At 39.0% G+C, this 24,343-nt stretch overlaps 1 protein-coding gene across 8 annotated transcripts in view; it reads left to right on the forward strand.

The window, feature by feature from the left end:
• The window catches only part of CDC14B (cell division cycle 14B), a 70,807-nt gene that overhangs the window by 31,394 nt on the left and 15,070 nt on the right, over positions 1–24,343 (forward strand). For 2 of the 8 annotated variants that reach the window (XM_061163658.1, XM_061163656.1), the window contains exons 10-14: positions 4,550–4,688; positions 5,160–5,319; positions 6,030–6,127; positions 15,555–15,671; positions 20,099–20,504. In XM_061163658.1, the coding sequence (XP_061019641.1) occupies positions 4,550–4,688; positions 5,160–5,319; positions 6,030–6,127; positions 15,555–15,671; positions 20,099–20,297 (713 nt within the window). In that variant the 3' untranslated portion in view covers positions 20,298–20,504. Of the gene's footprint in view, positions 1–4,549; positions 4,689–5,159; positions 5,320–6,029; positions 6,128–10,664; positions 10,810–15,554; positions 15,672–20,098; positions 24,127–24,343 lie in introns of those variants that run through there. The other 6 variants (XM_061163661.1, XM_061163663.1, XM_061163662.1 and 3 more) reach the window with 5 other exon arrangements.

Consider the following 24,343-nt stretch of genomic DNA (forward strand, 5'->3'; position numbering starts at 1 on the left):
AGCTATATGCTATCTAAAAGATACTAAGTTTAGATTCAAAGACACAAAGAGGTTGAATGTGAAAGGATGAAAAATTTCATGTAGATTGTAACCAAAAAAGAGAGGTGATTGTCAGACAAAATAGACTTTAAATCAAGAAAGATTACAAGAGACAAGAACGTTATATATTAACAAAGGTTTCAATAGAGCAAGAATATATATACATATATATATATATATATGTAACAATTATAAACTTTTTTACATGCCTAATAACAGATGTTCAAAATACAAGAGGGAAAAATTGACAGACTTGAAGGAGAAAACAGTTGTACCGTAATAGTTGGAAATTTAAATATCCCACCTTCAGCAATGGTTGGGACAGTCAGAAGATAAGGAAATAGAGGACTTGAACAGCACAACAAACCATCTGTATCTAACAGACTTATGCAGAACTCTTTGCACACGAACCACCAGAATATAGTTTGTCTCAAGTACACTTGGGACATAGTAGTAGTGATTGCACAGCAGTGTTAACTTGTTAATGATGCTGTCTCTGCATTTTAAAATGGTTAAAATGATCGCCAGAAACTGACCCCAAAGAGACATAGATCTTTGGATTAAAAAAATTTTAAATGGCTGTCTTAAAAATGCTCCATGAGCTCTTTTGCTTAGGTCTGTGGCACTGGCAGGATGGACACGTGTTGCAGTCTTCATGCTGCTGGGAAGCTCCATAGCCGTCACAAGCGGCGTGATAGACAGTCCAAGAAAGCCTATGAGGACCGAAGGCCAGTCCTTTTGGAGGCACTTCTCATGCAAAGGGCATTGTGACGAAGAAGTAGGGGTTGAAGCCAGACAGCCAAATTCTGCCATCAGGAAGTGTAACAGGTTTAGCAAATCAAGAATGACAAAAGAATCACAGCCTCTGTTGTTTGAATGTTTCTGAGGAAAATGATGAAGTTCTGGTTGCTGGATTTGGTTGCAAAGGTCATGCTGTTGGTGACATTCCTGGAATAGGCCTTAAGGTTGTCAAAGTAGCCAGTGTCTCTCTTTTGGTGTTATACAAAAGGCTAAAAGGAAAGACCAAGATCATAAGTTTTGATGGTGAAATCATGATAGCAATAAATTTTCATATCACCTACCCCAAAAGAAACCTCAGTGAACTAAACAGAATCATAGAGAAGTAATTGAAATCAGGAAAACGATTCATAAACAAAAATCTGTTCAAATGATAAAGTTTATATTAGGCATATTTTGCCAGAATCTAAACAATAAAACAAAATCCAACTTTGGTTATTTCATTTTTTTCCAATTATAATAAGCAGTTGAGGTGATTTTCAGCTGAAATGCACAGGATAGCCACCACAATAAAGAATTATCTCAAAAAAAAAGAATTATCTCACCCCAAATGTCAATAGTGCTGAGGTTGGGAAACTCTGAAGTTCACTGCTGACCAGTTAAAAAATCTGAAGAGGATTTGATATGATAAGATCTTTGGTGAAGAAAACTGATGATGGTGTGAAGGTTGGATTATCAAGGGAAAAGTAAGATTCATTGGGCAGTGTATTGATTTGCTCCAAGTACTATAACACAATACTAAACAACAAAAAATTTATTTTCTTATAATTTGAGAGTTGCCTGACTAGCTCAGTCAGTAGAGCATGAGACTTACTTTCTCACAGTTTTAGAGGCTAGAAGTTGAAGATGGCGGTGCTGATTTCTGATGAGGCCTTTCTTCCTGGCTTATAGCCAGCTGCCTTTTCTTTGTCCTCTTCATATAGTCAGTCCCGGTATCTCTTCCTCTATTATAAGAAAGGACACAAGTCCTGTTGGATTAGGTGCCCCGCTCACTCCATGACCTTAGTTAACTTTAATTTCCTCTGCAAAGGCCCTTTTTCTGGAAACAGTCTCATTGGGAGTTAAGGACTTCAACATCTGGATTTGGGGAGGCAGAGTTTAGTCTAAAACATTCTATTCTCTGGGCACTCAGTATTCATTTAAGGTAAAATGCATTCACTCTTTCCCAACAGTCCCCGCAGTCTTAACCCATTACAGTATCAATTCCACATGTAAAGTCTCATCTAAATATCTCCTGAATCATGGTTGACACTTCAGGTATGATTTATCCTGAGGCAAATTCCTCTCTGTCTGTGAGCCTCTGAAACCAGACAAGTTATGTACTTATAAAGTAAAATAATGTAATGGGCATAGAATAGATATTCCTATTCCAATGAGAGAAATCGGAAAGTAGTGACAGGTCCCAGGCAAGTTCAGATCCTAGCAAAGCAAATGCCTTTGGATCTTTAGGCTCTTTAGCTCCTTTCTCTGTTCAACAGGTCCACTGGGATGACAGTACTGTCCCCTTGGGCCCAAGGTGGCGGCCCTGCCCCTGTGGCTATGGGCAGGGGCAGCCTGGCCTGCTGAAACTATGCAGGAGGCCCTGCCCTATGAAACCTAGGAGTAGACAGCCTTGACCTCTGGGCCTGTGGTTGTGTTGGCAGCCAGGCTGACCTCTGCATCACCCTTTAGAGTCATACTAACCTCTTGAAGGATGGGCCTTATTTGCAACCAGTTACTTCCGTTGTCCAGTCCCATGGAATCCCTAAAACCTAAAAAAACAAAGCCTTCTTTTATTTCATCCTGTTTAGCCCTATTTCATCCTCCCCTTTAGTCCAAACTGGCAGTGTGTCTTCTACTGTAATCCTATCAGTGTTTTTAGCTTCTGCTGAGATGGCTTTTAATTACCCATGATTAAATCCATGGGTAATATTGTTATGGAATTTTTTTGCTTGGTATCCAGAATACACTTTCTCTCTTTTTTCAGATTGACTAGGCCTAGAGTTTTCTAAATGTTTAGTCTCTCATTCCTTTTTGCTTAACAATTACTTCTTCGATTCATCTCTCTCTCATGTCAGTCAGGAGAAACCAGGCTGGGCCTTCAGCACTTTGCTTATGATTTTAAATCTACTGTGTTAAATGCCCAAGGGTGTCACTCAGAAGTTCTGTCTCCCACAAAGCATTAGAACACAATTCAGCCAGGTGGTTTCTGGGTTTTTTTGGCCACTTTCTAATAAAGATTGCTTTTCTTTCAGTTTCCACATGAGTCTGCACTGGAATCTCCATTGATGTCCATTTTCCTCCTACCAATAGTCTCTTCAAGGCAGTCTAGGTTTTTTCTATTATGTGCCTTAAAACTCTCCTGGACTTTACAGTCCCAATGCCAAAGTCACTATCACATTTTTACATAGTGTTTGAGTAGTATGCCACTTCACAGTACCAAGATCTGTGTTAGTTTGAGTTTCCCAGAGAAATAGAGCTAGTAGGATATGTACATATACAGAAGGAGATTTATTATAAGGAACTGGCTTATGGGAATATATAGGCTGGTGAGTATAAAAGCTGCAATGTGGACTGGCAGACTGGAGACCCAGGAGAGCCAGTGGTGCAGTTGAAGTCCAAAGCCTGTCTGGTAAAAAATTCCCTCTAACTTTGTTGTTGTTCAGTGGCTCAGTCATTTCCGACTCTTTGCAACCCCACGGACTGCAGCACGCCAGGCCTCCCTGTCCTTCACCATCTCCCGGAGCTTGCTCCAACTCATGTCCTTTGAATTAGTGATGCCATTTAACCATCTTGTCCTCTGTTGCCCCCTTCTTCTTCTGCCTTCAGTCTTTCCCAGCATCAGGGTCTTTTCCTGTGAGTCAGCTCTTCACATCAGGTGGCCAAAGTTTTGGGGCTTCAGCTTCAGCATCAGTCCTTCCAATGGCTATTCAGGGTTGATTTCCTTTAAGGTTGACTGGTTGGATCTCCTTGCAGTCCAAGGAACTCTCAAGAGTCTTCAACAGCACAGTTCAAGAGCATCAATTCTTTGGCACTCGACCTTTTTTATAGTCCAACTCTCACATCCATACATGACCACTGGAAAAACCATAGCTTTGACTATACAGACCTTTGTTGGCAGTGTCTCTGCCTTGGGAGGTGGATGTTTTGTTCTTTTCAGACTTTCAACTGATTGGATGAGGCCTACCCACAGTATGGAGGGCAGTCAGCTTACTCAGAGTCTACCAATCTCATCCAGCTACACCTGCCAGATTGACACTTAGAGTTAATCATCACAGGAGGTAATGATACTAGTCTAGATGAGAGTAAAGAAGGACAACAGGAAGAGAGGCAGGGGGAGGGGGGAGTCCATGTGCAAATATGTATAAAGGTGGAGTAGAAAAAAATGTTGGATGAGGGAGAAAGTACAAGATTTTAAGCTTATATTTTTAGAAAGATGATGGTATTATTAACTGAAAACCCAGAGTATAAAACACTGTTACTGAGAATTATCTCTTAGAAAGTGGATTTCAGTCTTGGTTAAACATAGAATCGTGGGCGATTTTAGGAATCTCTGTTCTAGGCTGCATCACATACCAATTAAAGCTCTCTACTTGGTTGTACTGTACATCAAAACATGAAAAGCACTGTTGAGGGGAGCAGAATCCTGGGGAGCTTTTAAGAAAATTCTACCTGCCCAACAAAATTCTGAAACAGATGAGACCAGGTCTCATTGGTCTGTTTCTTTTCTAAGCTGGCCTTGGACGGACAGGCACTTTGATAGCCTGCTACATCATGAAGCATTACAGGATGACAGCAACCGAGACCATTGCTTGGGTCAGAATCTGCAGACCTGGCTCGGTGATTGGACCACAGCAACAATTTTTGATGATGTAAGTGGATGAAAGTGAAAGTCACTCAGTTGTGTCCGACTCTTTGTGACCCCATGGATCACAAAGTCCATGTAATACAGTCCATGTAATTCTCCAGGCCAGAATACTGGAGTGGGTAGCCCTTCCTTTCTCCAAGGGGATCTTCCCAACCCAGGGATTGAACTCAGGTCTTCTGCATTGCAGGTGGTTTCTTTACCAGCTGAGCCACAAGGGAAGCCCATGAATTCTAGAGTGGGTAGCCTGTCCCATCTCCAGTGGATCTTCCCAACCCAGGAATCAAATCAGGGTCTCCTGCATTGCAGATGGATTCTTTACAAACTGCACTATCAGTAATTCCTCAGGAATTCATGGGTCTGGAAGGTGATGGGAATTAGAATTTTTCTTAGTCCCTGGTAACAACAGTAGGAGAAAGTTGTTGGTGTGTTTCTTTCTGGAAGGCTGTATTTTGATATTGTTACTTAAATGCTGCAGGAAACAGGCAAGCCTCTGGATAGAAGGTGACTATTTTCGTCAAAAGTTGAGGGGTCAGGAGAATGGAAAACACAGGGCGGCTGTCTCAAAGCTCCTTTTGGCCGTGGATGACATTTCAATCAATGGGGTCGAGAATCAAGACAAGCAAGAACCTGAACTGGTAATCGAACCACCCCCATCGTGCTGTTGTCATTGCTTTAAGTGCTGTTGAGAAGCTTTTAGGGCATGGAGAAAATTGTAGATAAATAAAGCACATTCTGAGGGATTATCGTCACATATTTTTTATACTTATTGCCCTGTCTAGGAACTTTTTAGTCAAAATAGTTAAAGTTATGTGTCCATAAAACTATAAATTTATGTTTTGTTTACTCACAAGGCACTGGGATAAAAAGAGGTATGTAAAGTAAACTCTTTATATGGACCTAGTGATACCCCCTCTCCCCGTTTTTTCCCATTTCATGATAGCTGATTTAGGAGACCACTTGTTCGCAAATGGGGAACCTTAAAGAACCAAGAGTTTAGGGGGTAGCAGTACTAAATATGTTTTGTAGTGGTAAGTAGATTGCAAAATTTAAAGAAAGTGTTTTCAATGTTGAAAACCCATTATGCTTCTTCACTGTCAAAATGTTTTATAATAAGAGTGCTGCTGGGTTCTTTGTGAAAGTCAGCTTTCAGGTGTCCTGAAATGTGTCCTATAGCTTTATTTTGAAAGCAGCAAGATATTTTAGGGTTCATCAGAAAGTTGAGGTATGAATGAATATATTTGTATGTGTCTGTGTATGATCTGTATGGATAAATATAGCTGCTCTGCTTCACTGCATTAATAAGGACAGCTTAAGTCATTAGCTCAGTGTTTCTCTACTTACACAGTACAGTGATGACGACGAAATCAATGGAGTGACACAAGGTGATAGACTTCGGGCCCTGAAAAGCAGAAGGCAATCAAAAACAAACGCTATTCCTCTCACGTGAGTCTGATTTCCTTCGTGTAGTAGTTGTTATTTAATTTGTGTATAAGGTCCTTCATGAGCATTTTTTTCCTATACATTTTCTCCATGGTTGCATGACCATTATGCCACCTTGAAATGAGTATCTACTTTATTTACAGTCTAATGGTGTTGCCTAAGAAACTCTTAGGTATCTTTAATTTATCTCTGTCCTCTGTTGTAACCTCTCTAGCTTGTATAGATAGGAAAGCACTATTCAGAAAACTATTTCTCTATGGATAGTAAGTGTCAACTAAAAATTTTTAGGACTTCGAAACCTAGGAGGCAGCATTTCAAGTAACCCTGAGAGAACTGCTCTGAGGAGGTGATGGGGGTGTGCAGGGAGGCACCAGGCTATATAGGATTTTGCAGCAAAGGGCAGGTAGTCTTAATGTTAAAAGATCACCATTAATAAAAGAAAGCTAGATATCTCAAGTGAAGGAATTTATGGGAAGATGTATGGGAAGATGCAGGAGTCTGGGCTCACTGAAATCATTCCTCTGATCAGCACCTCAGCTGTTTGGGTCCAGTATTCTGTGTTTTCATATCCCAGTCTCCTCAGGGCTCGTCGTGGGGAGTGGCTGCAGTCTGGTGGCTGCTAGATGGCAGGTATTCTCCTTTCTGAGTTCCTTCAGAGCTTACCAGTTCACCTTTGGCTGGTGACTGCAATAGCTGGTTTCTTTGTTTACTAATATGGTATGCAATATTCATTTCTCATAACCATTTTACATCCTCAAGAGAGTGACAGCAAATGTAAACTATAGAAGGTAGGTTTGTCTGTAGTTGTTAAAATTGCAAACTTCTTCAAATTTACTAGCATATTACACATAATTTGTTTTGATATGGTGGATTTTAATTAATGGTGATATGGTGGCTTAATGTCATGTTATTTTAAGTCAACAATGAATTGATTAAATTATATTTTTATATGAACTTTTTGTTGGAGGAATTCTTTTCAAATCACAGAAGGAGATTTAAAGTGGAGATAGCAAGTTTTATAGTCATTAGGTTGTCTGTGTGTGTCCTCTTATAGTTCCTCGTGTAAATGTTAGTTGAGATTCAATCTTTAGGAACATCCAGGATTGTTAGAAAGATGGTAAAATAAAAAACTTGGCCATTGTATTTTTTTTCCAGGATATTCTTTAGTAGATACTACTACCTGTGCCATTGGATTCCTTCCTTCTAGTACCTTTCAATGTGGGATGGGTACCAAATTCTGCAGCACCCCCCGCCCTGCCTTTTTGGTGATGGAGACAGGTTATCTTGTTATTCAGTAAGCATCTTGTAATATGGTAAGAAACTATGACACAGTAGTAGGAGTGGTGTTAGTCGCTCAGTTGTGTCCGACTCTTTGTGACCCCACGGACTGTAGCCTGCCAGGCTCCCCTGTCCATAGGATTCTCCAGGCAAGAATTCTGGAGTGGATTGCCCTTCCCTTCTCCAGAGGATCTTCCTGACCCAGGGATTGAACCCAGGTCTCCTGTGTTGCAGACAGATTCTTTACTGTCTGAGCTAGAGGGGGAAGAAATTTATTTCGAATTGGAGGATAATTGCCTTACAATGTTGTGTTGGTTTCTGCCATATAACAACGTGAATTAGCCGTAAGTATACATATAGCCCTTCCCTCTTCTCCCACCAGCTGCCCCCTCCATCCTACCCTTCTAGGTCATCACAGAGCACTGGCTTGAGCTCCCTGTGTTAAACAGCAGATTTCCATTAGCCATCTATTTTATACTGGGTAATGTATATGTTTCAATGTACTCTTCTCAATTTTTCCCACTCTCTGAAGGCTTCTCTGTGTCCCTAAGTCTGAAGAACAGGCCTCTGTAATTAAAAGTGGTCCTTCACTAGTATCTTCTCATAATCTTAAATCCCAAAGTTCAGTTCCACTTAAAGGATGTATCATCATGGGCCACTGCCTTGGCAGATTCTTAAAAGACCCAAAGGGAAGGAATGAGTTTTCCATAATAAAGTGCCGTGTGAATGAAAGGCATCAGTATTGATTATAGGCATTGATTAAGCATTCTCTTTGCTGTTGTGCATGCAGTCAACTAGAATGCTGTAAGAATGGTGCATTTTAAATAATTTTTTAAATTCCAAATGCCATTTTGTTTTTAATTTCAAGTCTTCATTTAAGGTCTTAATGGTTCTTTTTATTTAAAAATAGTATAGTCCCTCCAAATAATCATTCTGAAGCCAGTTTTATACAGGAGGAAATAGCTAGTGCCCTAGAGCAGTGCTGTCCAAACCTCACTGTGCGATTGAGTCTCCTGGGCAGCTTGTTAAAATGCAGATAATGGTCAGTGGGTCTGGGATGCCATCTGATTCTGCATTTCTTTTTTGGCAAGCTCCCAGGTGTCAAAGATGCTGCTGCTGGTCCAGGGACCACACTTGGAATCACAAGCCCTATAAAATGGATTATTTTGTGGGGTTGCTTTTAGTTATGTCCAGGTTTTTTGTTCTGTTTTAAAAAATCTGCAGCATCAGTTTATTTCTCAATAGCTTGTTGCCTTCTGTTCAGAAGTCAAGTTGCGAGTCAGGGGATGGGAATTCTGCTTAGTCAAAGGTTCTTGAGTTTGATAGTGCTTAAAGGAAATTTCCTTTAGTAACTCTATCTGCTACCTTGTGAATATGTTTTATGAGAGTACAAATCATTCGATGCTCCTTTCTAAAAAAATGAAACTATGAAAGTCTCTTCCATAGATCAAAGGTTTGTGGTAGCATAAAAGAAAACAACGAATGTAGACTGAAATTAGAAATATTGTTGGAAACCAGAAGATGACACGAGATGCTGTGATATTTATCTTAGTATGTGCCGTTCCCTGAGATGGAACTTGATGGATGGCTGAATGATAGTAACTAGCAACAAACCATGGAGAAAATTCCAGCCTCTATGCTATCCATTTGCTTAGTTACACCCCACCTTATCCCAAAAGGTGTAAAAGGCACTGTCCCCTTGTGAAGCACTCTTGGCATACGTTAAACAATCTTTTTTATTTTTTTTGGCCATGCTTCATGGCTTGTGGGATCTTAATTCCCGGACCAATGATGGAACCCCAGCCCTCAGCTTTCACTGCTGATTCCCTTTAATTGTATTTATAATCCCCAAAACAATAGAATAGTCCCCAAACTGTCCTCTCCCCACGCACACAATTAATAAGCTTTTAAGTCACACTTTTAAAGGAAAAAGCAAAATGCTGAAATTCTAAGCTCTTAATTATGTGTAAAGGCCCTGGAGGATTTACAATTAGTCACAGTAGATTTTCCATCCTTCTCCTTCCTTATTCTCTCTGCTTTTTCCGACCCTCTTGGCTGTTAAGTCATCTCTTCTTTGCTCTTCTTTGTAGTTCCTTTGGCCCCAGTAAAGGTCAACTGGAGATTTCTTTTCTTTCCAAGGTCTTTGTGTTGTTTTAGAAGTTAAAAGTCCCCTTTTAGAAGTAAAAGTCTCCTGAGCAGAAGCTTGGGTTAAACATCTGAAATGTTTCTGCCGTGTGTCAATGTGGACATGTTATTTTGCTTCACTGTTGGTACTTAGCCAAATGAAAATACCTGTAAGAGGGAAAGTGAGTGAAAAAATAGATGAGTACTGATGATTCTTAGAAGAAAGTTATATAGTACATCCAATCATTGATTTCTATTTCACAGTCAATATTTGGGGAGAATTAAAGTATTAGAAATTATGAAATTAGTGATTTTGTCAGAGAGCTTCTCTGATCCCGACTATCATGAAGACAGGCGATGGTATAGCACCATGATCTTCAAGTGATACTCAAAACGTAATGGCAAACCTGTTATTGTCTCTGCTAAAATTGATTCAGTAGATTTTATAACTTAATCCATGCTACCTCTTTCTGTACTGTACTGATGATTTCTGCCAGGTTTGCTAGGGGTAAAGGAAAATGATGCATGAAGAATGGAAGTGTATCCTATAAGCAGGTAAAAATACAGATATAGTTATCCTTGAATAATCCCTTAGAACCCTCTTACCAGTGTAGGGTAGGTATGCTTCATCATTGGAAAAAATTCTCTTGCCATGAGCTTTACTAGAGGAACAAATGAAAATCTATAATGCAGACACATGCTCTGTTGTGTTCACTTATGATTAATTGTGCCTCCTATGAGATTGTTGTTAATTATCAGCTCAGGGTTTTTTTTTTTTTTTTTTTTTGGTTTGTTTTGCCTCATTTTTGTCTGTGATTTGGTTTTCTGTGTGGTTATTGTGCTTTTTAAAGAATTTCAATCACATAGCTGTGACTCTTAATTTCTGTATCATACAAATTAAATTAACATGGGGGGTATCCAACTAGAGATTGGGTCTAATCTTTTGTTACCAAATATCAAATCTGTTTAAAACTGAAGACAGCTTTTTTCCCCCCAACATAAAACAGCAAAGTTGGATCCCTGTTTGCTGCCCCTTTGCGTCGCAGGGTGTCTGAAATTCACACGGGGCTTTATTTATTTTTGTATTCATTGGCTTCTCAGTTTGAACGTCTGTTCTTTCCCCTTCGCCCCTTTCCAGATGTCCCCTAGCTGTGCTGACCTCTGCACTGTGTAGTATTGTCATCTGGTGGATTGTTTGTGACTACATTCTCCCCATCCTGCTATTCTGTCTCGATGGTTTCAGAACACAGTAGCCATCAGGACCCTTGACAGATAGCTGCTGTGTAAGTGTCCCATTCCATTTCTCTACTAGCGCTCACCTCTGGTGTCCAGTGTTTTTTCTCATGATGCATGTTTTTCCCACTATCAGCTCTTCTAGCTTTGTTTGATTTGCCTTTTTTCCAAGGTTCTTATTCTGTATCCTTTGCACTTCCTGGGTTGGTGGTAGGGAAGGAAGTCTTCACTGTTAGTTTCGTACAAGGGACGTTAAAAATAACACACTTTGTTTTTAAAATGCACTTACTCTTAACAGATTTTTTTTTTTTGAAATAGCAATTTATGATGACAATGAAGTAGTTTCTTTTTCCTATCAAAAATATACAGTTAGTTTGGGATCATTGGGATGGTTTTTCTTTCAGTCAGTTGTCTGTACAGCTTTCCTCTGGTTTTCTTGAGTAGATATCTTTAATATAGTCTTTCCAATCAAGCAAAAAGAATTTTCCCACTGGTTTTCTGCTGTTAGGAAAGGTGAGGTCTCCTGAGCATTGCATCCTTTTTCACCTCTGATCCTGCCCTTGAACACAGTGCCCTCTCAGCCGGCCCAGTCTTCTATCTTAAGTAAGCAAACTTTTCTCCTCCGCCTTGTTTCACTTCCTCCTCTTTAGGGCATACAGTTAAGTATAGTTTTCAGCACTTGGTGCTGAATGAAAGTAGGAAAGCAGAGAAGACTGGAGTCTTGTCTGTGTGTTTCCATTTGACAATTACTGTGCTCCTCGTGCTCCCACGCTCCTCCTTTCCCACAACCGTCATCAGAATGTTTTTATTAGATTAGTCGAGGCACAGTCTGTTTTCTCCGGATACTCTTTGTCATTAAATGAATAGCTTAACAGTGAAGAGACTCCTTTTCTGCAGAATGTGGCAAGAAGCTTACTGGAGAACATCATGTAGTTAAGGGCAAGAGCACAGAAAAGGAGGGTGTGTGTTTTGAAAGTGTGGTTCCCCGCTACCCTCTTACATCCAGGCTGCATTCTTTTTTCTCCAAATTTTTTATTTAGCTCAAATTTTAAGAATTTCTTGTCCTGTTCTGACTTGGACTTGGGAGTTATAAAGGAATATAAAAGTGCCTTCTAGGATCTCCTCCAAAGTATAATTCCATTGCAACCAACTCCAATTCTTTGTGCTTTCATTGAATGTCTTCAAATGGCTAGAAAAGATTTAAAAATCTAGCAGATGCTTTTCTTTTCAAATTTAAGGAAAATCTGCTTAACATGTTCCTATTTATGATATTTAAAAAATGTCTTATTGGTATAGACTATTTGCTTGCTTGCTTACTATGTTGTTTCAATTGGGTCTGACTCTTTGCAACCCTGTGGACTATAGCCTGCCAGGCTCCTCTGTCCATGGGACTTGGGGTTGCCATTTCCTCCTCCAGGGGATCTTCCCAACTCAGGGATTAAACCCTTACATCTTCTGCGCTGGCAGGCAGATTCTTTACCACTCGTGCCACCTGGGAAGCCCAAGCTTATTGTTACACAGGCAGTATTTCTGATATGAAATTATCCCTTTACGATGTTTTGTTCTGTTCCTTTACTTCTCATGGATCTTAGATTTCACACATTCTGATTCAGGAACATCGTGCACTGCGTAGATTTGTTCTTCTCAAACTGTTCTGAGTGGCCATTAGAACAGGTGGAGTCCTTGCTAATAATATTTAGGCATTTCATGCTTATATTATTTTTTGCAAGATATGTTTAAAAATGGTATCATCAGGCTCTTTTTGGTATTCTGTGCCGGGACATAACATTTTTTGTTATTACTAACATTTGCCACTGTATTTCTAGACCCAAATCAGAGTATTTACTTTAGCCTGCTCTGATTAATTTGCAATTTATGGAAACCAAAAGGTTTCAACAGTACCAGTGATGTAAACAGGTATAATCCTTGTAATTATCTTTTGAGGTAACTACTCCAGGGCACTGCTGTAGACGTTCGCCTCTATTGGCTGATGATGTAGCATTGCCTGATAGGTTGTTGCCTGGCCTGCCTGGAGAGCTCGCCTGTAATGATGGCACTTAACGTGCTGCAGAGGACCCCATAGACAGTGGGAAGGGGACCTCTGCATGTTGCAGGGCCTCAGGCCCATCTTTTTGAAGGCTCTTTTTGTATTGCTGGTGGACAGCCAGTGTAAATAGTGCATGGTTGCATGATGGATCCTCTTCTTGGAATGAACATTTATTTCAGAGCACTTTATGACTTGATTGATTAGAGACCTGGCTTTTCAAATTTTTTTGCTTTGCCTCAAGTTGCAGGTATTTTTGTATCCAAAATCTGAAAATACTGGCCCTCAAAAGATGTTGCAGAGAAGAATAGGAATTCTAGTAAGGGCAAGAGATAGAAAGTAGGACTGAGGGTTCTGTCAGGAAAAGATGGAAACGAGAAATGACGTGTGCTGAATGTTGTCCGGCAAAGCTGTACGGTTGGCCTGGTGTGCAAGATGGGAGGTACCGAGTTCCCACATCCCCATGGCAGAGTAAATACTTCACCCTTGTTGGCTAGCTTAACCCACCTTAGGGTGTTATATGTAAGATAAGTAATATCTAAGTTTAGTTGCTGTGTTTTCTTCCCACTTTATTGATATATAACCTATAGATGAAATAACTAGCCTGTTTTTAATGCAAATAACTGGTGACCTGAATGTTATTGATGAGATTAATGCATTCCAAATTTCTGTCATGCTCTTATTTTCAAAATTGCACATAAATTATCAGCTACTAATATTACTTCCTGAATTGTTCACACTAATTTTATAGAGAAGTAAATAATTTTAAAAAGATGTTTCCTATCAGCTTAAACTATGAGTTAGCAGTCATTTCTTGTTAGAATAATATTTAGGCATAATAGTTAATTTAAGAAATCAGGAGGTAAATTTCCTCAGCAGGCAGTGTATTGACTCTTGGTTTTTTTTTCTGATTTTACACTGTAATAGTTGATACTTTTGACCATAAGTAGCCTCAAATTATTTGAAAAGTAGATGTGGTATTTCAGAAAAGCCAACAGGAGTCTCATTTTCTCTGTTTATAAGAAATGGAGATAAAAACCTTGAGCCTGTTACGTGGGCAAGAGGCTTCAGGACAGCAGTAGCAGCATGAAGCGCTGGGCCTGGGCTTCCGTAATAGCAATGGAATTGTTGCTGTTTGTTTCCATTGTTTTGTTTTCTCTATGAAAAATTCTAGATTCACAGCCTTAGCGGAGGCAACTAAATATCTTCTCCTCACTTTATAAAATGAGAAAGAATGTAAAAATAACTCCTTGTTTTCAACAATAGAATTTATATGCCAGAGCAGTTGGTACCCTTTTTGATCATGTAACTATGTCAGCATATACATTTTCTCTTTTGTTAAAACAGCCAACATATAGGATGATAAAACTCTATTAGAAATCCTGAATCAAGCATTGACTCGTTTACCCAGGATCAGTTTCCCTCAGTGATATTGAAGGCTTCATTCATAAGGCTTTCAGAAATGCTTCTCATTTAAAGAGAAACAGCTTGGCTAGCAGTCCCCCATCCTCAGCTCTCCCTTCCTCTCCCCCAAAATGGCTTGAAAACCACTGACCTCCAGACTTCTGCTCTAGTGTAATACAGCCCCATTGTTTGTTCAATGATGAGAAGTTAGCATTTTACTAAATGCTAATTATTCTATGGTTTGAGTAATACTGAAGTTATAAGAATTTACTACATTTTAAGGACCTGGCTTTGGTTATTAACTAATGTGGTGTTAACACAGGCATAGGAGGTAGGACTGACTGCTAGTTAGTTATGAAGGTTTCTTGTTACTCAGGAGCTGGGTTCTTGTAAGTTGTTGTTGGCTGTCTCACCTGTATGTTTGGATATGAGAGGATAAAACTTTTATAGTGTTTTCTCCCACAGATGAATAAAAGTTGACTATGTATAAATGTGTATGTATGAAGTTCAGTGTTTTAGTCATTATCTCTTGGAGAAAAGAATTGCTTGTAAAATTTTTTGGTGTTTTCTGCTGTTGTCCCTATGACAGTTCAATGGGGAAATTTAAAACACCCTCTGCTTTTGAGCAGGTATTCTATGTGGGCTTTATCTGAGGGGTTCTTTCTGATCTGTTCATTTGCCATAGGTATCAGTTCCTTGAGATGTCTAGAGTCTAATTAAATAAAGTTTCACAAAATTAAAACAATTTCATTTTAATGGTAGTTGATGACGTAGTAGGTAGTTGTAATCCAGATTAAAAAAAATATTGCTTTGAACATCTTTTTAAAATTTGAAATGTTATAAAAAACATGAGTTTGACTTGAGTTTGATTCAAGTTGACTTGAGTTCTGTTGCTTGTTCTTCCATCTTTGAAGAGTGAATACTGTGTATATATTTATGTTCATAGTCTTTAGAATTAGGGTTTTAAAATGATTTAAAATGATTTCTTGTTTCATGACTAGAATTCTGAGAATCTGATTTTACTTTGGGGCACAAAAATTTGTCTTGCTGATTGATTTCTTTGGTGTGGGAATTGCTTGACATGCCGGGTGGTGATTCATTTTCCAAAAGCAAAGTTTTCTGGTTATCTTTGTGTAAACCTTCATAGGGAAATGAGATGCTTTATTTCAAAAGACCTTGATGTAAGAGTGTGTTTCAGATTTTTTTTTTTTGACAAATGTGTTTATGGAAAATTCTATCAGTTCTCAAGAAAGTAATTTGCACTGAAGTGCAAAAATGCCCTCCTCTGTCAAGTATTTGCAAATTGTTTCAGTGAATATAATGCTATTTTTTTCCAACTATTTTCAGAGTAATTCTTCAGTCCAGTGTTCAGAGCTGTAAAACATCTGAACCTAACATTTCTGGCAGTGCAGGCATTACTAAAAGAACCACCAGATCTGCTTCAAGAAAAAGCAGTTTTAAAAGGTGAGAAAAGAACCCTACTCTTCTGAAGTGTTTCAGATATTGGCTTTCCAGTTTAATCTTCTGGAAATAGAAATGAAGACAGGAGAAAGCAAAGTCCCAGTGATGGGAAGTTAATCAAAAATGTTTGACTTGTTCATCTGAGAAAATCTGGACCATTTTAATTTAGGGTTTTGTTTTGTTTTTCAGAGCTCATTCTTAACATTGGAAATGTGGTCTCTGGGTTATAATATGGGAAAGCTGAGACTGTTGTGTACTTCTGAGTTCTTAAATTGAGAACTTTCAAAGCTCTCTGTCAGGACTTGGAGGAAATCTTTCTGTCTATATTATCAGATTCATCATAATTGTTGGAACGTTAATTGCACATAAGTGTTGAAAAAATGAGAACTCTTGAGAGTTTGGGAACTTTCTATACCTGGTGACTGTCACAGTCTACCCCCAGAGGGGTAGCTCTTTCACCCTCTGGCCTAGCATCTTGCACTTCCTTCGTTAGTATACACTCTGACAAGAAAATGGACATGTTCTGTGACCAAATCCATGACTCACCATTGTTTTTGGATGTTTATCATGATCCGAGACATTTCATTTTTAACATATTCCAAAATCAGATCCCCTTTTAGGAGAGAGCAGATTGCCCACTTCCCATCATCTCAGGATGGATAGGCAGGCACCTTTTTTGTGTGTATGTATCTTTGCCTAGAGCTGGTGACCCATGAGGCACGACAGTGTTGTCTTACAGAGATCACAAGCGACCTAAGATAATCTGCACCAGACTTTAGAATGTTCTTCACAGTTTTCCTTGCTATTTTTTAACTTCTCTGCTCTCACACCTTTGAGGCTTTGGGCCACTCGTGACCTTCAGTGCTGAGGTGGTTTCTGGTGCAGCCCCCCGGCAGCCTGTGTCCTAAGGGACTCGCTAACAATCTAAGAGCGCTGTGTGTTTTGCTGTTTTAAGGAATTGTTCAGTTCTGCCACTGTTTCTCTTTGTGGGTTCTTCTGGACAGTTTTTTACTACGAACTTTTATGTAGCTAAGAATATGATAGTGCCTCCAAACAAGTATTTGAGAATTGAGCACTGATTCATAATTTTAGGGTTTAAAACTTTTCATTAGGGAAGATATCAAATACTCTTTAATTCCACTGAGAGGAATATTAGAGAAATGCTGACAAAAAAGTCAAGAGTTTAGGTACATTATAACGTAATGCCAGAATTTTTTTTATAACAGTAAGAAATAGGCAATGATTGATGAATTCTGCCAAGTGAATTGAGAGTCATGTTTTCAAAGAAAAGTTAATGACCTGGGTTAACTGCTTATGGAGCAATAAGTGAAAAGGGCTACACATAAAACTTATGAAATATTGCTTTAATTTTATAAATGTAAAATGTGTTTTATATATGTGTAAAAGCATATAGGTTATAAATATTTACAAGCCTAAATATTTATGTGTGTGTGTGTGTGTATGTTTGTCACTCAGTTGTGTCCGACTCTTTGGGACCCCTTAGACTGTAGCCTGCCAGGTTCCTTTGTCCATAGAATTCTCCAGACAAGAATACTGGAGTGGGTAGCTATTTTCTCCTCCAAGGCAAAGGAAAAATATGCTTAAAATGCCAGTTCTTCTGGTTGGTAGAACAGCTGGGGAGTCTTTTTTTCTTTTTTTTAATCATTTTCTTTTTTTCTAACTTTTCTACAATAAATGAGGGGAAATGGGAGTTTTTTTTAACTTTGACACTTATATGTAAATTATTAAAAATTTAAGTAAAAGGCCTTCTGATGATGATAGTTAGACATATTTTGAACGGACATGTTCTTTTCAGACTTCCATCACAGCCAAGTGTGTTTTGCACATTTAATTCTGCTTTCTGCTTTCCCGGATGGTGCTCTCCAGGTGTCAGATGAGATGACTAGAGTCCCGAAGCCGGGACTGCACATGCCGGGTCATACCACGCTCTTCTTAGGGTGTGGCCGTATGGCAGTTTTTCCATCTAGGTCTTGTCTAGTGATCTAAACTTGTGCTTTTCAGCAGAGGTGGTTCCTGATTGCGGTGAGCATCTGCCTGAGGTCCCTGAACTTGTTGCTTTGAGGGCTTTAAAGTAGAGCTCAGACTGAATAGTTTGAATATTGAAACAGCCCAAAGCAGTTTTCAGTCAATTGGGATAGTGCTGAAAGCCAAAAAGACTTCTTTTAAATTCTGAAATGGACTTTCAGAGATTTGGAGGGGCATAGAAGTAAAACAACAGGAGTCAGTTGGGTTTCATAGAGCTTTTAACCACATCCTCCCTCCATGCCAGATCTCCTTTGCCTGTTTCCTGGCTTTGGCCTGTTTTGACATCACCTTAACTGCGACCACTTGCAGCTCACAAGAGAAAGGCAAATGCATTATGTACAGTCCCACTCCTGCTTCTAGGAAATAATGGGCCTCAGGCACCCAAGCTGTAGCCTGTATTTTTATCCTATAGGATAGTACTTGTTTTTGATTGGAGGATAACTGATTCAGGACAAAATAATATGAGCTAAGATGGTTAACTAATTTTTAAATATTGGATAGAAATCTTTTCTTGGAACAGCAGTACACACATAGATACACATATAAAATAGTACCCCATTTCCGTGTACATTAATAAACACTTTGAAGGCACCAGGGCTGACAGTCTGCTGTTACTCCCATTTGCGAGGTCCTCTCTCTTGCAGGTTGATGTTGTCTGTTTGTCATCATCTCTATTGTGCCACAGAACTTGACCTTTCATTTCTGCATTCTCTTCTACTCTTAGAGGCTTCCAGGATGAACACCTTACTCAAAGTCACTTTCCATTGATTTGGCTCTTTTGATTTTTGACAGTTTACTGAGAGGCTGTACCTCTTTGAAGAACTTTTGCACGAACACGCTAAAAAGGTAGTTATTTGGAGACTGAAAAAATCATTATGAATGTTGTCATAAGTATTTGTTGTTGGGAAGAATTGCCACCATGTGTCTCTCATGGCAGGTGATTATTCTCCCATGTATGCGTTGAACACTAGCCACATCTAAACTTAAATCATGAGTGTTAAGCTCTGCTCTGGCACAACCATGACAGTTCAGGCGTGGAAACACTGGAATGTCTGGTGGCAGATGGGGTGCTGAGGGGAGTCTGTGTGGCACCTCCCTCATCCCCTTTCTTAAGTCCAAAGAAATAAATTAATGGACTTCTATACCCCCCACTTCCTGTTAGAGCTAGAAACCAATTTTAATATCTCTCTTTTAATAATTGCTAAATGCACTGAAGAACCAGCTAAATAGAATTGGCCTGTTTTTCAGTGTTCTCACATGGACTGTCTGAGAAGTTCTTTTAGAATGAGTCTCAAACATTTCATCATCAAGCCTCTGACTGAGAACCTTTAGGCACCTCATTTGATGTCGTTCAGTTTGGTTCATGTCTTTACACAGCTCACCTATTGAGTGCATGTTTCTGTAAGCTTATGTTGTTTCTTTGGGTCTGTCTGTTGTTCATTTCCTTTTTAAAAGAAATCATAACTTCATTTGTTTTCTAAGCAAATGGTCATGTACAAGTGCCTTTTTTATTCTAAGTTGCATCATTGGGAACCATCACTTCCTGCTTATTTTTTGTGCCTAATTATATTTTGGAGGAAGATAAATACTCAGACTCTTTCCTCAGCCTCTGAAGCCATGAGTCTCTTCACAGGCCTTTCAGTTGGGAGTAGCTGCATTTCAGACTTTGGCTTTTTAAGTCTTCTCATTTGTGATGTTTGCCATCATCATACCTTTCAATGCTTCTTGTCCTTAGAGTCTCAGATCTCAGTATCTATTCCATCACCTCTGGGCTTTAATTTTTTGTTACTGCCATTATCTTTAAAAACTGTATCACTGTAGGAGCCCCAGAATGTTGTATCTAAATATTCTCTCCTGCTGGTTACCTCTGTTCTTTTAAATTATTAATCTTCCTTTGAAATTTCAGATATCTTCCCATTTGGCTTCCCAAACTGACCTGGACCTTTATACTCAGTACTCTCTTGGGGGTCTCGGAAAACTAAGTGATTGATTCAGATGAGCTGCTCTGATAGAACCTCATCATCATCTAAGTGAGGGTCACCTCCAGATGGGAATTGGTTTCTCTCTTTTCTTTTGCTTCAGTTGTCCTCTGAAAGTCGCTGTTTAGTTGAAAGTTACAGTGATCTCTTGGGGAAGGAAAGAAGGGAGGTAGGGTGAAGATCAACGTAGATCAGTCACCCACATACAGAAAGGGGTCGGTGGCTGTCCCCTTGCAGCTGTGCGGCGTGTGGAGCAAGGCGGGAGCAGGTGCGGGCTGCCGGCTGCACTCTGCTAAACTGGAAACGGCTGGCAGTGCCCCGGCTTTTTCTGTAACCAGATTCTGCCTTTGGAAATAATCAAGTAACACTTCTTTATCTTTTCGTTCTTTCCCACTTTCCCCACAGCCTGATTCCTCAGAGAGAAAGAAGGAAAAGGAATGCTTTGCAACAAATGCCCTTAATGGCATTATGGTACTCTCATTGCTCGGCTGCTTTTGCCCTCCCTTCTTTTTTTATTGTTGTTTATTGTTTTTTAATTTTTTGCAGAACTGAAACTTTTTCTGCTCTGCCTTTTCTCTCCTGTTTGTCTTTACTTTATGGTTGATATTGTACTGTCTTTTCCAAAGTATCTGTCATTAAAGAATTATACAAGTGTATACTTTTTAGCATGTCAATATTTTTATTATGTTGCCTTCCTTGTCTTTGATAACTGCGTATGGGACACTTAAAAGCCTTCATGGTAAAATCCTTTTTTTTTTCCCCTGTAGTCCCTCCATTTCAAGGACTAAAACAGTCTTGCGTTAAGTAAAAACCTGTGACCAGAACTGAAGGAAGACTCTAGGAACAGAAAACTACAACAGGACTTTAGCACAATTTATTTGGGAAAAAAAAAAATATTGCAAAAGCCTTAGCTGCTTTCCACCTAACAAGGTTATTCAATGAAGAAAATGTCCACTGGAATTTAAATAACTACATGAGCTTGGGTGCAAGTGAATGACTTGAAGAGGGCCCAACTCTCCTAGAGAAATGTCTTGAACACAAAAAGCTGTTGTAAATTAGTCTCAGGTGTAAATATCAAAGCCCTCTGTTATCAGGAGAGCTGACTAGTCTGTGTGGTGCACGTATGTCCCTGTGATGGCAATCATTTTAGCTGCTGGCCTTCAGAAGAATGAAGATCTGATGGAGGTTTTTTACTTATTTATTTGCTGTTCACCCTGTGTCAAAATTTATAAAGATAAAACAAGCATTACTGAAATGGTACTTTCTGTGATTTGATACTATTTGGTTTAATCATCTTCACTTTAATATTTGTAATACTGTTGTAATGTTAACTCTGTTAAGTACCCAAGCTGCTTGTCTTCCACCAAAGAGTGCTTTATTAACAAGAATCTGTGAAAACCGCATTTAAAGACTGTTGCATGTTGTAATACAAAGTGGTACTTTGGTAACCTAAACCTATCAAGAGAATGTTAGTAGTAGCTTTAGAAGACTCAGGAAGAGAGACTAGCTTCAGAGTTGGAAAATTGTTGTAAGTCATTCTTTTTTGTATCACTTTGAGTCTGAAGAATGTCAAGCCTGCCCACTATTTGGTTACCCAGTCATACAAACTAAAATCGTATTTCCAAGCAGGAAAAACCCCCACACTGTTGCTGTTTCCCCTGGAAACAGTGATCCCAAATAATAAGGACTTTTTAAAAAAATTACTTTGTTAGGGTCTTTCTCTGTAGCATTGTGAATTTTTGTTGTTGTTATGTTAATGGCCTCAGGCCTTTTGGTTTCCGTCATGGTTATTTGCATCTAGATTTCACTTATTTGTAAATAAGAAAATCACTGTTGCCTTTGGTTAGGGAATACAACTAATAACTCTTTGCAGAGTGCCTTCTCCCCTCAGTCCCACAGAAACACAACAGTCTGTAATGTAAAGCAATCACAAAACAATTTATTTGCTGCTAAAAAGAAACAGGGCCCCAAATAAAAGAATATTTATAATCACCTTGGTTACTTCCATAAGTGAATGATTTAGTTATTGTTAACCAGTGTTTGACTATCCTAGTTTCAAGAAAGAGGAGATATATTGAAAGGCAAAATGCCTTCACATTCTTTACAAGATGAATGCCTCAGGTCAGTAGGCAATGCCATTTTTAAAAAGCTGCCTTCTTAATGTAGTTACAAAGAATAATGAGTGGTTGGAATAAGCAGATTAAAGTCTGTTTAATGTAAAAAGTAATTAGAAGACTGTGGATCTCTTATGGTATTTACTGTCTTGGAGTAAATTATAAGTTTGCCTAGTTTTGAGGGGAGATGGAAGATGCCATTGTTTTGATCAAACAAGCAGCTCCTCCTCATCGGGCACCATGAGGTAGGGCCATGCCAGCTTCTAAACATCAGGACCAGACCTCAGAAAAACGGTGGTTTTCTATCCCTGAAAGTTCATAAATACAAAGACCCACTTACCTGAGGGAAGACAGCTCTTGATGAAGCTTTGAGTGGGAAAAGAAACCTTCTGTTGGCTGTGTTGTTCTGGGAGATACTAAATATTCAAGCTGTGCCCAGGTATAAAACACTGAATTCTCAGGGCATCTCTTCTTCCCCTTATACCTTTAAAGGCCATTTCCTACATAACTGATCCCAGCAGTTATGAAAATCAAACTTCCATCTGAACCGTTCTTGCTGATCAAGTAAATGCTGTCTCCCTCACAGTGAATAAGCCATCTGATGTTTTGGCCAAGAGTGAAAAATTGGGGCTTCAATGTACTTTTTGTTTTACAAATCGCCTTTTTGTGTGGCTGCTCAAGTTTTCCAGCTAGAGTTGCTATCACTGTGGTTCTTTCTAAAAATCATTGTTTTTGACAGGCTCACTGAAAGTAGTCATAGCAAACTAGTGATTTGTTAAGAAACATTCCTTGGAACACACAACTTGGGATAGCGCTTCAGATGGATTGTATAGCACATTGTTAAGGGGATATTGAGAATCTAGGAAGTCTCTGGGTCTGACTGATGGAAAGTTCTTCCTGCTGTGAATAAAAGACTCTTCCTCCTGTCCCCAAACTGAAACTTTAGCACACCCAAGAATCTTCTCAGAATCTCATTTTTAATTTGTTGTATAAGATCTTGGTATGGAATATGAAATAGGGCATGTCAGATATGGAGAGATTTCTTTAACTTGAAAGCCTTAAACAGCTTTGAAAATACACTAAGAGACTTTCCATCGAGATAAAAATTAGAAATGAGTATTTTTAGGTGCCCTTGAAGCTTTCTGGGGACTCAAATCATCAACAGTCAGAGACAATCGAAAAGAAGAGTGTCTGCCAAACTGGGTACCTAGATGTGTCAACAGACTTCCATTTTGTAATGCTAAAGAAAAAGTAGAAATCCCTCTAACCTGTGAATGAAGAGGGATGGATCCTGAGCAGTGCCTCAGTAAAACAAGTAGCCTTACTTGTCAAAATGTAGCTGCATCTAAGTGGCACACTGCTCTTCTGGTCTCCAGAATTTTTCTGTTCTAAACTTGATTCTCTTAGCCTGTCCCCCACCCGCTTGCTTCCCTGCCCTCTTCAGCCTCTCACAGGGGTGATTTCTACCTCCTGGGCCCAGACAAGATCTAAAAGAGTTCCCAAGTGTTCTCATGAGGCAATGTGTCTGCCCTTGGAGTGTGAGATGCTTCGGTGAGCTGTTTGGACCATCAGGCGTTCTGGGCCACGTTATGCAAAGAGCTCTGGGAGCCTCTCCTTTGCTTGACAAATGAGCATTGCGCGCCTTTGATGTTTGTCAGAAAGTAGCATAGCTGCTTCTCTTCATACATTTTTTTAAACTAGCAATTGCATTTTGGAAAGCAAAGGCAACTTTAAAAGTCTATTTTAATTCTGTAATAGTTTTCTCCCCTCGAAACTGTCCTGTGAGGCTAGCTGCTGCTCTTCTTTTCTCTTACATCTGAGTATTCTCCATGTCCCTAAGTGGAAATACTACAGATGTGTTTAATCGACTGGACAGTTCACCTATACTGTGTAGGAAATTACCTCCTTAATTGCCCAGTAGAATTAACTGTCAGCAGATATGTTCATCTGATTATATTACTGCAGTTTTATATCAATGATTTGCAGACTTTTATCTAACCTGCACTCATGTATAGATTATTAAAAGTTTTAAAATGTAACTGATTAATCAATATTTGATCAATCATTGTCTTGATTTTTTTAAGTAAAATGTATATTTCTAATCATATTTTATAAAGCTGAGAGAACTGGTTGAATGAATGTTTATTTTCCTGAAGGTATTTTTAAGATAAAGCTTCATAATGGCCTGTAAACTTTGCATATCTATGTAGTTTGATACATATTGTCAATTTGTGTATTGTAACTGGTTTTATACAAAATGTTGAATAATGGAAGTTGTATAATTATAATCATATAATTAAAAGTATTAACCAAAGAGCCTTTTGAATTTTTTGCTCACTTATCATTTTGAATCATGGTAAGCTGTGGTTAAAGTGTAAAGTAGATATAACCCTCTGCAGTATTAGTTTGCTAGCATGTGGTCTGGGTGGCTTAACAGAAATTTATTTTGTTACACTTCTAGAGGTTAGAAATCCCAAGATCAGAGTGTTGTTGGCTGGGTTGGTTTCTCTTCCTCTCTTCTGACGCCTCTCTCTGT

The sequence above is a fragment of the Dama dama genome, chromosome 16 (assembly GCF_033118175.1).
Source record: "Dama dama isolate Ldn47 chromosome 16, ASM3311817v1, whole genome shotgun sequence".
NCBI classification, from domain to species: Eukaryota; Metazoa; Chordata; class Mammalia; order Artiodactyla; family Cervidae; genus Dama; species Dama dama.